Raw genomic sequence first — 15,423 nt, 5'->3', positions numbered from 1 at the left:
CCTCCCTCCCTCCCTCCTTGGTCTTTTTGAGACAGGGTCTCCCTGCAGCCCCAGCTGGCTTGGAACTTGCCATGTAGACCAGGCTGGTCTTCAACTCACAGAGATCCGCCTGCCTCTGCCTCCCCAAGTGCTGGGATTCTCTGCCTCCCCGAGTGCTAGGATTAAAGGCGTGTGCCACCACACACAGTGATATTTTCTTAATCACACCAACTGAATGTCATTTTCCTTCTTTTCTTTTAAATTTATTTTTGTTTTGTTTTCCTGCATGTATGTAAGTGCACCTTGTGGGTGTACAGTGCCCACGAAGGCCAGAAGAGAGGGCATCAGAACCCCTGGAACCGGAGTTACTGATGTTTTTGAGTTATCATGAGGGTGCTAGGAACTGAACCCAGGTCCTCTGCAACAGCCATAAGTGATCTTAACTAATGAGCTGTCTCTTCTGTCCCTCATTTTGCTTTCCTACTATATTACAAATATATTTCTTATCTCTTATCAGTGATAAGTTCTTTGACAGCAAGGACTAGTTGCTCCTAGTGTATCCCTCACAGCACTAAGTACAGGATATTTAAGACAAGATATATTAAATGTCTGTTAAATTCTAATCTTTCCCTATCTCCCTCTTTTGCCCATGCCTTCTGAAAATGGAGTAGGACTTGGGTGGGGATGGAGCACATAGGATGTTGCTCAAGGACACCTCAGCAATAGAGAGGAGGCTGACTAGAGGATGCCAGTCACTGTGGGGCTCTGCTCTGTTGTCTATCACCATGTCCCAGAGTGGTAGAGGATGACTATTCTAGCAGATGGTCAATATGCAGACTTGCCAAAGGACTACTATAATCCAAGGCTCCACTGTACAGAAACTGCGGGGGCAGGGGTGAGTAAATTTCCATTTCTGAAACTTGCTGACCATAATTTTGAGCTGAGCTCTATAAATAAGTAATCACTTTGCTTTATTTACCATAAGAACTATACATTATTAAGACATTCCCAATAATTTGGAGAAATGAATTATATAGATTTTTCTTAAGAAACTAGTTTTATCTGAAAGTCATGAAAGTTAGCAATTACTTAGAAAACAGCATTTGTTTAAATGAAATGTTACCTTGTATGAGATTTCAAAGTTTTCACCACCCCAAATCTGGAGACCAGGATCATAGAGACCCAATTCAAAAAAGAACTCTCTTTCAATGGCAAACAACCCACCAGCCATAGCTGGAGACCTAAAAAAGAAACACCGCAGTGACTATTAAAAGCAAATGCCAACATCCCTTCACTAACAGATAGCAAGCCTCTGGGAATGCAGCGTGAGTGGACAGAAGAGACAAAACTGATGGCCAAACATTAAGAAACTGTGAATCCTTCTCAAAACAATGTGCTCGTAATTTCTGAATGGGTTTGTTAAAAATTCCAACTGATATCAAACTTCATTATAGAGTTACTTTGTCATTTTGCCATTAGATGGCGCCCTGGTTTCTTTGTTGATTTGAAAATTAATCATGCCTTTTACATAAAATAAAAAATTCTCTTTCTCTCCTAAGACATTGAACCAAAAAGACATGGCCTGCTTACTACTCCTTCAATGATTCATGAGTCATTCTGAACTGATCAAAACTATACACCATGGAAGTAGTCTGTCATTTAAAAAAAATTTTATAGTTCAAGGTTTTGGTGAATTACAGTGTAAATCACCATAGAACAGCCCTGGTTCATTCAGCGTTTGAAATGTAACATGGGCTTGACATAGGAGAATTGGACGTCATCATTCCCTAGGTCAAGAGGTGAGTATGCGAAAGTGTGCCTTGTGGTTGGTCCTTCATGAACAGGTCTTAAGTCTCACTTTTTAGGTGAGAAAAAAAATGGTAGCTTTTTAGAGTCAAGTGACTCCCAGTATTGGAAGAAAGGATAGCAGAATGATTCACTGCATTCTGTGCATTCCTTTACTGCCACCAACAATTATTAATAATGCATCGTGATTCTTAAGTTTTAGAGAGCGTAATACTATTAGAATTCCTTATTTATCACTCACACCTAATGTTCAATCTGTCACTGAGACCTTGAAAAAATGTGTGTGTGTGCCTGTTTAATTTGTGTATCAGTCACTGTTATAAATTCCATGAGAGCTTGTATCTCTAAAAGGTCACCCTCCCAACCCTGCCCAACTATGGGCAGCTGACCACTGCTGGGTGATGGAGAGTTGGTCTTCTTTAAGGGAGTGATGCTAGATAGGTTGACCAGGTTCCAGTAGATGGACTCATAAACTTGATTCATTAGGCCTTAACATATATGACAGAATGTTTTTTGTTTTTGGTCTTTTAAAAAATATTTTATTTATTATTTTTATTTTTTATGTATATGAGTGTATTGCCTATATATATGCGAGTGCACCCATGTCCTGCAATGCCACAGAGGTCAGAAGAAGGCTTCGGACTCCCCAGGAACTGGAGTCAAGGACGGTTCATAGCCGCCATGTGGGTGCTGGGAATCGAACCCAGTCCTCTGCAAGAGCAGTCAGCACTCTTAACCGCTGAGCCATCTCTCCAGACCCTGTTTTTGGTCTTTTTGAGATAGAGTCTCCCTGTAGCCCCAGCTGGCCTGGAACTTACTATGAAGACCAGGCTGGCCTCGAACTCACAGAGATCCTCCTGCTTCTGTCTCCCAAGTGTTGGGATTAAAGACATGCGCCACCACGCCTGGCATATATGACAGAATGTATGAAATCCAGAGGGAGGTTATGAGGTGCAGATAGGGGAGAGGGTTTAAATTTGATTAAGGCATATTGTATGAAATGCACAAAAATTCAATAAAAAATTTTAAAAAAGGTAATCCTCCAGTATAATAAAGGCTGGCACACAGTAAGCACTCAATAAACATTTATGAGTGGATGATGAGTCTAGTAATATTTTCAGTACTGAAGGAAATCCTATCAAGGAGTTGTTCTCTTGTGCCTTTTCTTCTTAAAACACACTACCTAAATTACTGAACTAACACATTTTGGTTGTACTTTCAGGTCATATTTACTTAACTGTCATTTAAAATTATTTCTTAGAACTGTGCCTTTCTGATCTTTAAATACATTCCCATTCATCTCAGTGCACACTTGAAGATGCAGCTCAACATGCAAGCTAGTGAATTAATTAGAGGGAAACCTTTAAAGTTTCCTTTAAAAAAAAGCCTCTACTGGCCTATGGAACCAGTAGACTTTGTGAATTCTTTTTTTCTCCCAGGTGATTTGTTAGCCTAAACAAGTCAGCAACAGATTCCTGTATTATCTAGAATATGACGTTTTTGAATGAAGTTTGGAAGATATAAAGCTTGAAGGTCTGTAATTTCTTCATGTTTGCCATTCAGTGTCCTGATTATCACAACATGCCCAAATCCCACCAGCACATCCACAACACCGAAGCACTTCCCCAAATGAGTTGTAACATTGCCAGCAACACAACAGGGTAGAGACAGAGAGCAGAATCATGGGCATAGAAATAGATAATAAATAAATTTTTAAAATTTAAAAAACCAGATGCGTTATGGACTTGGCTACAATTTTACAGAAATGCTTCATTTGGGAATCGCTTTTTTGAAAGACTGTAAAATATTCCAATTATAAGATCAAAAGAAGAGAGTAAAATAAATTGTTCTATTTGAAGAAGCACAAGAAGGGACAAAAGCCGATTTGGGCATAGAGTTTTCTTCTAATCAAGCACTCTTCTGAGAAGGAAGCGACAAAGGAGTCTAGGCAACGTTTTCTAAAGTCACGTATTCTCATCCAACACATGTAACTGATACAAAATTAGTATCTGAGCTTTAGCATGTAAAACAAAAGGGAGAAAAACCCAAAAATCTCTTGCTAGTGTTTTTCATTGTTAACACTGCACTCAAGACGTCAAGGTACAAATCAGTCTTGAATTACCAGCAATTTATGTATTCAGAATTTATAGAGTGACACTGTCATCAAAGAACACAATCTGTTATCTATTCTACTAGGACAGGATAGGAAAGAGTTCTTTCCTTTTTTCCTACTCATAGCTGGAATTAATAATGTCTTCTACATTTTTTCCCCAATGAAAGAGTATAATTTTCTTAGTAGAGCTTGAATTTAAGGTAAAAGAATTGTAAAGGAGCAAATGTGAATTCAAAGCTCTGAAACAATGTAAGGAACAAAGCTCGCTCAGAATCTGAGACAGCATCTACACTTAAGTGAATTTAACAAGTTCTTAGCTTGGCAAGAGGTTAATAGGTTAGCAGCGACTGCAGAAAAGAAAACAGGTAAGTGATTTAGTGATTACCGATACGGTTCAGTTTTTGTCTTTCTCAGTCTCTTCTCTCGAGAGGTCAGAGGCACACGTTTCCAGAGCATACTCCAATCCCATGCTCCTCGAGCATACCCATCTTCATCACCACCCCCTTGGGGTACAATTTCATATGTGTTGCCATTTATGACATCTATAAGCGGCACAGTGCAAATGGTTCTGTGTTGTGTTGATGGCAGCAAGATCAAATGGAAACGTATGTATACACCCATATATTTATAGGAGTTCATGGGGAAGGAAAAAAAAAGGACTTAGATAAACATTCAACATAAAAAAATAATAAAGTAATATCTTTACCGATAAGGCTCAGTTCTATGTTTTCTTTTGGCCTTTTCCTTGTGGCTTAGAGGAATACGTTTCCATAGCATACTCCAGTCCCAGGCCCCTCTGGCCAAACCATCTTCATCCCCACCTTGCTGTGGTTCAATGGAATAATCATTCCCATCTATGTAATCTATTAGAGGCACAGTACATGTAGTTCTGAAACATTTACAGAAAATGAAAATGCATTTAAGAACCCAAAAACTGACTAGTTTAGCATGCCTAACTACATTGTCTCCTTTTGTACTTCCTGTTTTAGAAAACTTGATTATCTAATCAAGGGGGACACAGAGTAAATGTACCAATAAGGTCTGGTAAAAACCAAGGTCCGTGTTAGCATAAAGGCAGAATGGAAGGGACTTTCTTCTAGTCTTACTAGGAAAGCCTTGGGCAGAGCCCACACCACTGAGCTGAATGTGCTTTCTCTCTCTTACTACGGTATTACCGGCAGCTATCTCACAGTAATTCTGTGTCATACAAGGTTTTTCTGCTTGTTGCTTCCCTGTCTTCCATTAAAGACGACGTTTTGTGTCCGTACACCCGCTGACAGCCCTGTCTTAGCTCCTTCCAACTCCTTGTTGCTTTTTGTCTCTTTGGAAGTACTCATTGTAAGCATATATTTTTGTTTTCATTTAATTTTCTCTCTTCCCTCTTTTTATTACAAACAAAACAAAACAATACCCCACCAACCAAAAACTAAAAGCCTCAGATTCTGTATTTTATTATTGCCGTTAAAAAAAAAAAAAAACCCAAGGAAGGTACTTGGAAATCTGTTGAGGAATTTAAGGAATGGTCTAGAATTTGGAAAAAAAGAAAAAAACATTCCCTTCATTTGGACTTTGTTAAACTATTAGTACTAAATAACTAACTGGACAGAGAGTTGACATCGTACTGATCTGGAACCCTCATCTTATCAGAAAGGACTTAAAATTTATTTCATAAAATGAGATTGCAGGTCAAGGGCAAATCTATGGGACTGAGAACCTTGATATGAGGATGTGGATTCTAGAAGAAAGCTCCATTTTCTCCAGAATGTGAATTCACAGGAGGGCCACTGAGGGATATATGGGCTACTACTAGAACCTTTGGAAAGCCACTTCCTGGATTCCCGAAAGACTTCCAGCTCTCCCCTGGAGACAGTTACCTGATACCTGGCTAGTTATCTTTCCTCACTCTTCGTGTTTTTCCACGTTTTTAAGTAAATGCTGAAATGTAAAGAAGTCCAGAGATATGTTTGAGTTTATCATGAGATTTGCGGCAAGTGACTTAATTTTTCCAAGCCCCAGTATTGCTTTTTTTTTTTTTTTGCAAAATGGAACTAATTATCTCTACCTTTCTGGGTTACTGTGGGGATTAAGCTAGAGAGCATGTGCACAGTGTTTAATGCAGGCCTTCAACTTAAATCTTCTGATGAGAAAGTCTTCCAAAGTTCTTCTTCTGACTCATGCCATACACCAGAAGGATATGTCGCATTTGCCTGGCTTCTGAAATAGTCAGAATTCTGGACAGGAAGCAACAAAGGCTTTTGGCACTGAGGGATTGAGGCTGCCTTCTGGTGTTTCAGGTATTTCTGGAAATTTAATGGTGATCACTGCATTTCCATAGAAAAGCTGCCCATTTCTAAACTTTTAAGTTTCTATAGGAGCCCAAAGACTTGACCAAAGTTAACAGCTGGTCCTTACAATCTAAAGTAATAATTTTAAAGGTCATAAAAAACCCAGCAGGTATAATTTCGAAGCATGTTTCTTCAAGTCTTTAGAACTTTTATTCAGTTTAGAGGGAACAATTAATATTATTTTTAGAGAAAGTCTCTGGAGTTAGAGGAAGTTTCAACAGAATCCCAAGATGACTCTCCAGAGGGACACCTAGTTTCTCCCAAATACCAGGTTGGCTACATTTGAATCAGCCCAAAACATCAGTCTAGCTCCACCCAGGAAACGAGTAGCTCAAGGAAAACACTTAAAACATCTGGTGCATTAAATGGAACTGGAATCAAGGAAGGAGAATAGCATTTGCCCTTCTAGGACAAGGTTTACTTTTCAACTAGGAAAGAAAAAAAAAAGCAAGGTAATGTTACCTGTCCTTAGATATGGGAGCTACAAGTGGCGCATACCAGTTAACTGCCACCTCACAGTGGGCATCAAGGTATATCAAAACCTTAAAAAAAAGAGGCAGGGTGAAAGAATACTCCTCACATACGGTACATCATATATAACACACAACTTAAAATTAGATGCTAATAAAAATTAGCGTTTTAGTCAATTTTGACATACAAATTATCTGTTCAAGCCAACATTCTCATTTCAATTAAAAATACTGAAGGGCAATTAAAAATGTCTATGAGCTTTCAGTTACCAAATGGAAAATGCTGACACTGTAGTTAGGAAACGCTTCCTACCTGTCCAAGTTTAGCCTTCTGAGCACCAATGCTTCGGGCTTGAATTAAGCCTTCTCTTCTCTCGTTTCGAAATACCTTCACCAGGCCATTCCACAGCTTTATGTAGTCATCCAGTTTTTCTTTTAAATGTTCTGAGAATTTAAAAAATTCGATCAACAGTAAATTATACTTTTGCATATAAACAATTCCATTTCTTTTCTCTTAACAAGGATAGGATGCAAAAGTCACTAATTTTACATGCGTCAGACTAACGGAAAGTAAGGGCTGGAGGTATAGCTCATGGGTAAAGCCTGTATGTAGCATTCTTCAAGCCCTGTGTTCAACCCCTGCCTTACCCCTCAAAAGATGGAAGGTAATACATATTACTCAAGTTTAAATTTAAACTTAATATCAGCAGAGAAATGGTTAGCATAAAAATCACCAAGCATCCCCATGAACACTAAAAAAATTATCATTATGTCAATTGCTGGTTGGAGATTAAGATATAGTAAAAACATTTTTAAAATTTATTTTTCTTTTATGTATATGAGTGCTTTGCCTACATGTATCTATAAGAGCACCATGTGCATGCAATGCCTGTGGAGATCAGAAGAGGGCACTGGATTTCCTGGAACTAGAGTTTAAGGGCGTTGTTAGCTGCCGTGTAGGTGCTTGGAACCAAACCAGGGTCCTCTGCAAGGGGTAAATGCTCTTAACTGATGATCCATTTCTCAACCCATAATATACTAAAACTTTTTAAGTCAAATTTTAAAATTTTCAGGCTTCTTTTTTTTTTCCAGTTGACAGAAGCAGTGGTTCAGGATCTGAAGACAGATAGTCTTCTAACATCATGCAACTTTCCTGGAGCCTGCATAGGGTATAGGCTGTTTAACATTTTGTATCCTTATCCAACCGTAATAGGTACTGAAATTGTAGTCTTGCTGTGATGAATATGCTTCTCTCCAAGTTGGCCAATAGTAATCAAAAGATTCATTTTCACTGCATCTTAGCATTATAAATGTGTATAATTAAATAGATTATAATTATTACAATTAAATACACATATATGTTTGTAATTTAGTAGAGGAAATTCTATGTTATCAAAACCAGGGACATTTGGCAAAGTTTGCACCTTGGCTTCCCATTGTAAAATAACAGCTTTTGTTTATCGCTGTGAGCCCATGAAATTGGCTCACGACTGTCAGAATAAACTCCTGGATTCTGACAAGATGCTTCTTTTTTTTAAAAAAAAATTCTATTTTATGTGTATGAGTGTATTACCTGCATGTGTATAAGTGCACCCATGTTGTACAGTGCCCAAAGAGGACAGAACAGGCTGTTGGGTCCCCTGGAACTGGAGTTAGGGACTGTTGTTAGCTGCTATGTGGGTGCTGGAATTTGAACCTGGGTCCTCTGCAAGAGCAGCCAGTACTCTTAACCACTGAGCCATCTCTCCAGCCCCCCCCCAAATGCTTCATGAGGACACAAAAATTGTCCTAAAATTGTTTAAAAATTTCGTCCATTTGTCCAAAAGCCACCCAAAAAAACTGTTGCATCTAGAGATGAGCTGAGTTGATAGTTAAATGGGCACACCAGATCATATACTTAAGTTTACTGATTTTAGGCGGCTTTTAAGTTTTTTTGTTTGTTTTGAGACCAAATGTCATATACCCAAGTCTAGCCTCAAACTATGTAGCTGAGGCTGGTCCAGGCTGGCCTGAATCCTGATCCTCCTGCCTCCACCCCGTGAGTGTTAGGATTATAAGCAAGCACAACCAAACCCAGTTTAGGGAGCTTATTATTACCAAGAAACTCACTCACATGGAGGTATTTCTCCTCTACCCCTATTTTGGCACCAATTTTTACTAAGTGCTACAAATAAAATTCCTAGGCTTAATTAAATCTTTCTGCCCCGCCCCCGAAAACCCCAAGCTGTGTAATTTTTCCCTTCAAAATTGTTTCCTTTTAACAAAAGTCTCTCTCCTCTTTTTTTTCAAAGTTTGGTATAGTCCTAAGTTATTATTGTCTAAAGCCTTTCTGAATTCCATTAGGGCTCTTTTTGGTGGGATATGTAACAAACACACCTTAAATACATCTTAATGGACAGAAGTTGAGTCAGTGACCTGTTCTTCAACTTTAGACTCTCGGTTATGATGGCCACCCCCACAGGAAATGGCTTCTTTGGAATTCATACTGTGGTAGACTATATTGAGGACTCAAAATATCTACTGCCACTTCCTAGGGGAATACTGCCTTCCTGCGACCCACTGATGTCAGGTTGGGTTTTGATGGACTGTGGCTGAGCCTTGGGTGGAGAGATCATGGGCTACTTGTGAGTGGAAGCACTAAGAGGCCACAGGTATCATACTGTCTGCTCCTTGTCACTGTCTGTGTAGGCAGTACACAGCTGAGGCTCCTCTGTAATTACAGGTCCTGCAGGAGAGAAGCCAGAGCAGAGACAGGGCTGACCTGCAGGAAATCTAGTATACTGAGACTAACCCTTTGTTTGCAAACCACTAAGGGTGTGGGGCTATGTTTTACTTGAAGCCTCTTTAGCTTCAGGCTGGCCATGTATGGAGAGGCGCCTGCTCTATCAAAGGGCTCTAACCGTGTTAAGAGAGAACACTGTAATTTCTAGAAGCCTGAGGGTTATTATGAGTAGTTAGATCCTTTAAGAGGTTTTATGTTAGTATTTTTTCTCTAAAAGAAAATTTTTAACTTCAAAGTTTACTTTCTGAATATATTGGAGAAAGTATAAACTTAACATTTACTCGAGCTGGATTAACCAAACACTGTACAATTTTCCTACAGTTAGTACCAACAGACTTTAAAGCTGTTTTTGAATTAGGAACATTAATTAAAGAGCTTCTGCACTTCCGTTCTGGGGGATCTAAAATCTCTAAGTCCTGAGGAAAATAGATCTGCTATAGATCTGCTATAGACACTGAGCAGTGGAGATCTGACATCAGAAGCTCTGACCAAAAGGCCAAAGCCAAATGCACAAACACCTGGAAACTCTCTTCTTCTTTCTTTAAACAATTATTTTAGGATGAGTATCTTTACTCTTTTTGGAATATGTTAATTTAAAAAATATTCCTAACAGAGTTTTTAGAATCAGTACAGAGATTTCTGAAAGTTGTTCTGTAGATTTAGATTTTTTAAAATTATGTTTAATTACCACATAAGCCAAAGCCAAATGCACAAACACCTGGAAACTCTCTTCTTCTTTCTTTAAACAATTATTTTAGGATGAGTATCTTTACTCTTTTTGGAATATGTTAATTTAAAAAATATTCCTAACAGAGTTTTTAGAATCAGTACAGAGATTTCTGAAAGTTGTTCTGTAGATTTAGATTTTTTAAAATTATGTTTAATTACCACATAATTAGAAGAAGCATTTGATTACAACAGCATCGACATATTCAATAACAGTTTCCAGAGCTAAGTTGCATCTCTTTCAAAATTGGCTGTTAGGTTTACAGTTGAATTAATACAGTTATACAATATTGAACTCAGTATAAACCCTATAAGACATAAAATTAAATGAGGTTTTAACATTTTAAAAATACCTCCATTTCATTATTAAAGTATACAGTTTCATACATAAAAATTCATTTTTAATGCAATTGACACTAACATGTTTGCACATGCGTTTCTAATCTCTATATATCTGATTATTACTAGTCACATTCAGTTACTTTCTGAGGTCCTTAGCATGTGAACATGGATATAAAGTCATCAGGTAGATTTCAATGGTAATATTTTTCACATCTACTAATTGCTAAGGAGCAAATTTTTATTCTTTGAAGAATTGCTATTTTTTTTAATTTTTTAAAAATTTAATAACCACATTAGAAGAAGCATTACATTACAGCTTTAACATATTCAGTAACACACTCCAGAGCAAGGACACATCTCTTTCAAAAGTGGCTGTAAATTTTTAGGTTCACAGTTGAATTAATAGTTAAACAATATTGAACTCAGTATAAACCCTGAAAGATATAAAATTGAATGACTTTTTACCCTTTAAATAAAAATTTTAGGTTCCCTGCTGAATTAATACAATTATACAGTATTAAACTCAGTATGAGCCCTAACAAGACATAAAATTGAATGAGGTTTTAACCTTTAAAAATGATCTCCATTTCATTTTAAAATATGCTGTTTCTTATAGAAAGACTCATTGTTTTTACTACTAACGCTGAGATGTTGGCACATGTGTCTCTAATCTGTATGTATCTGATTATTACGAGTCATAATTGGTTGCACTCAGATCGTTGGCACCTGTGTAAGTCTATAAAGTCATCTGGTGGATTTCAACGATAATGTTTATCACTTCTACTAACATGACATAAAAATTTATGCTTCCTCCGCAAACATAATACATTTTTAAAAATTTGTTGATTTTTTTTTTGTGTGTGTGTGTGTATATCAGACAGAACACCCCAAACCATCTTATTCGACTATACACCCACTTCCCAGATAGCATCCTCCCATAGCCTCCCTCCCCCCACTAGAGCCCTTATACTCTGTTATCCCTGCTACTGTCCTCTGTGTGGTCAGCACACCCAGCCGATACCCACTACTTGTATATCTGGTGAATCTAGTCAGCCTATCTAGAGGTCTTTGTTTGAGGAAGGTCAGCTGTTTCTCATCTAGCAGCAATCAGTTGTCAATATTTCTTTAGATAGATTGGGGTCTGCTGTTCATTTTCCCAGTCCAGTTCTATGCTGGGTTACTATCTGGGAGTCCCTTGGGCCACCCTGGCCAACAACTCAAAAGAAGGTATCTCCTATCTGGCAGTGTTACTTGTTAGTAGCCTTTAGCTATACATATGAACTCTTAAAAAATTATATTGGCCCCTTTAATCTTTGGTTATACTTTCCTTTTGGGTGTTTTAAGGCCATACAGTTGGTGCAGTTAAACCAATTTATTTTTACTATTAAGGTCGTTTGAGGATGTGTTCCTCAGAGGTCACATGGGCTTGGGAGGAGCCCCTGGCTCCTTTCTTTTATCAGTTCCGCCTATGTGAAGATAAATCAAAGATCCTGCTCGACCATGGTTGGCTTTGCTTGGAAGCATGGAGGAAATGTTTCCTCTGTGTTGACCCTCCTCTTTGTAGACTGGACACTGGTTCAAATGCATCTCATGGGGTCTCCTCGGCCTCCTTGATCAAGAGGACAGGTGACCCACCACAATTACAGGACATTTTGGGAGATGCTCATAGTCCCCTGGAAGTAGTTGACCTAGGAGGGCAAGAGGCAAAAACTATCCTTTATGCCCCTCTGACCAAATTAGTATACGTCTCAAAGTATGTCTCTTAAACATCCAAGAAGGTTAGTTCAACCAGACTGGTACTTTTAATTACTGTGTGCCATGTAGATAAATCTTGGGCAAAGACCAGTTGTTCTCAGATAAACCTTACCTAGACATATATTTCTTGATCTGGTATGTATAATTTGTCAGTAGTTTGTTGGTGTAATACAGTTCCCTCTGGTTTTCAAAACTAGCTGGGCATTATTTATCTCTCACATTGTCTAACTAGTCTATCATGATTTCCCCAATTAAGGTGCCCCCATTTTCCTCCATCTCCCTTAATACTACTCTTCTCCTATGACCTCCATCTTTCCCTTTATCCCATAGGTTCCTTGTATACCCTTCCCTCCCCCCTCCCTTAAACTAACCCAATTTTTATCCATATCTCCTTTATTAATGACTGTTTCCTACTGTCCTTCTCTTTCAGGTTCTTTTCCTTTACCTTCTGGTTCCTTTCCTTTATCCTGGTTCCTGTAGTTATGTCTGGATACATACTCACTTCTCAGGATTTGGTTCTAGGATCCACGTATGAGGGAGAACATATGTCGATTTTTTTTCTGAGTCTGTGTTACTTCACTTAATATAAGTTTCTAGCTCCATCCATTTACCTGCAAATTTCATGAGTTCATCTTTCTTTACTGCTGAGTAAAACTCCATTGTATAAATGAACCACATTTTCATTATCCACTCATCAACCAAGGGACACTTAGTTTGCTTCCATCTCCTAGCTATTGTGAAAAGAACAGCAACAAACATGGATGTAAAAGTGTCTCTGCAGTGGGATGAGTACTTTGGGTATATGCCAAGAAGTGGTATAACTGGGTCAAAGGATAGGTTCATTTATAGTTTTTTAAGAGTTCTCCACACAGCTTTCCATAGAGGTTGAACAAGTTTGCAGCTCCACCAGCAGTGGATGAGTGCTCCCCTTTCTTCACATCCTCTCCAATATTTGGTATCATTTGTTCTCTTGATCTTAGCCAGTCTGACTGGGGTAAGATGAAATCTTAAAAGTGGTTTTAATTTGCATTTCCCTAAGTATTAGTGATGTCGAGCATCTTTTAAGATGTTTCATAGCCATCTTTACTTCTTCTTTTGAGAATTCTTTGTTCAGCTCCTTAGCCCATCTTTAAATTGGGTTACTTCTTGTTTTGATTCTGTTTTATAAGTTCATTATATATTCTGGATATTAAACCTATGTCAGATGTGTTACTGGTGAAGACTTTCTCCCGTTCTGTGGGTTTTCTGTTCACTTTCCTGGCTGCCTCCTTTGATGTACAGAAGCTTTTTAGTTTAATGAGGTCCCATTTGTTTCTTGACCTTATTTCCTGAGCAGTCCCTGTCCAGTTTAGAAAATCTTTTCCTACACCTATATCTTGTAGGTTATTGCCAATGTTTTCTTCTAACAGTTTCAGAGTTTCAGGCTTCACATTGAGGTCTTTGATCCATTTGGAGTTTACTTTTGTGCAAGGTGAAAGATAAGGATTTAGTTTCATTCTTCTATAGGTGGAGATCCAGTTTTGCCAGCACCATTTGTTGAAGATGCTGTCTTTCCTCCATTGTGTGTTTTTGGCAACTTTGTCAAATATCAGGTGGCTGAAATTGTGTACGCTCAGGTTTGGGTCTTCAATGATATTCCATTGATCTATGTGTCTATTTTTGTGCCAGTATCATGCTGTTTTATGACTATAGCTCTGTAGTATAGTTTGAGATCTGGTATAGTAATCCCCCCAGTATTGCTCTTTGTGCTCAGGGTTACACTGGCTATCTGGGGTCTTTTGTGCCTCCATATGAATTTAAGGATGGGTTTTTCTAATTCTGTGAAGTATGTCATGGGGATTTTGATTGGCATTGCATTGAATCTATATATTGCTTTGGGTAGGATGGTCATTTTCACAATATTATTTTTTCCAATCCATGATCCTTCCTTCCTTCCTTCTTTCTTTCTTTCTTTCTTTCTTTCTTTCTTTCTTTCTTTCTTTCTTTCTTTCTTTCTTTCTTTCTTTCTTTCCAGCTATTGTGAAGGAGAGTTTCTATGTGCTCTTTCTCTGATTGCTTGTTATTGGTATATAGAATAAACTTTTGTAGGTTAATTTTGTAAACCTGCCACTTTACTGAACATATTCATTTCTAGGAGTTTTCTGGTGGAATTTTTGGCGTCTCAGATATAATATCGTATCATCTGCAAAAAGGGATAATTTGAGCTCTTCTTTTCCAATTGTTACTCCTTTAATTTCCTGCTCTTGTTTGAATTTTGTCAAAAGCCTTCTCTGCATCTATTGAGATGACCATGTGGTTCTTGTCTTTGAGCCCATTTATATGATTACATTTATTGACTTACATATATTGAAACGTCCCTGCATCTCTTGGATAAAGCTGACTTGATCATGGTGGATGATCTTTTTGATGTGTGTCTGTATGTGGTTTGCAAGTATCTTGTTGAGAATTTTTGCATTTATGTTCATTAAAAATATGGGTCTAGTTTTGTTTTTTGGTTGTATCTTTACCTGGCTTTGGCATTAGAGTGATGCTGGCTTCATAGAAGGAATTTGGAAGTTCTCCCTCCATGTCTATTTTTTTGAATAAATTAGATAGTATTGGCTGTAGATCTTCTTTAAATGTCTGATAGAATTCTGCTGTAAATCCATCTGGTCCTGGGCTTTTTTTAGTCAGGAGGTTTTTGTATTACTGTTTCAATTTCTTTTTGTGTTATGGGTCTGTTTAAGCTGTTAATATCTTCTTAGTTTCGTTTTGATGGTTACCATGCCTTTAGATAACCATCCATTTCTTTTAGGTTTTAAATTTAGTAGCATATAGGTTTTAAAATATTCCCTTATAATGTTCTGTATCTTTCTGGTGTCTGTTGTGATGTTTACCCTTTCATCTCTGATTTTGTTGATTTGGAGGTGCTCTTTCTTTCTTTTGGTTAACTGGGCTAGTGGTCTGTCAATCTTGTTTATCTTTTCAAAGAACCAGCTCTTGGATTCATTGATTCTTTGTACTGTTTTCTTTGTTTCAATTTCATTAATTTCTGCCCGATTTTTGTTATTTCTTCTTGTCTGCTGGGTTTGGGTTTCATTTGTTGTTGCTTTTCAAGTGTCTTGA

The 15,423-nt window shown here is 37.9% G+C and overlaps 1 protein-coding gene across 1 annotated transcript in view; it reads right to left on the bottom strand.

The window, feature by feature from the left end:
- Galnt7 (polypeptide N-acetylgalactosaminyltransferase 7) overlaps positions 1 to 15,423 on the bottom strand; it is an 89,491-nt gene that overhangs the window by 18,560 nt on the left and 55,508 nt on the right. Inside the window, exons 4-7 of the mRNA XM_017801676.2 lie at positions 7,027 to 7,157; positions 6,706 to 6,785; positions 4,284 to 4,466; positions 1,103 to 1,220 (exon numbers count right to left, since the gene is read on the bottom strand). Of these exons, the coding sequence (XP_017657165.1) occupies positions 1,103 to 1,220; positions 4,284 to 4,466; positions 6,706 to 6,785; positions 7,027 to 7,157 (512 nt within the window). The remainder of the gene's footprint in view (positions 1 to 1,102; positions 1,221 to 4,283; positions 4,467 to 6,705; positions 6,786 to 7,026; positions 7,158 to 15,423) is intronic.

Source organism: Nannospalax galili, unplaced genomic scaffold (assembly GCF_000622305.1).
Source record: "Nannospalax galili isolate Female #2095 unplaced genomic scaffold, S.galili_v1.0 scaffold461, whole genome shotgun sequence".
NCBI classification, from domain to species: domain Eukaryota; kingdom Metazoa; phylum Chordata; class Mammalia; order Rodentia; family Spalacidae; genus Nannospalax; species Nannospalax galili.
This window is presented reverse-complemented; position numbering and strand designations above follow the sequence as displayed.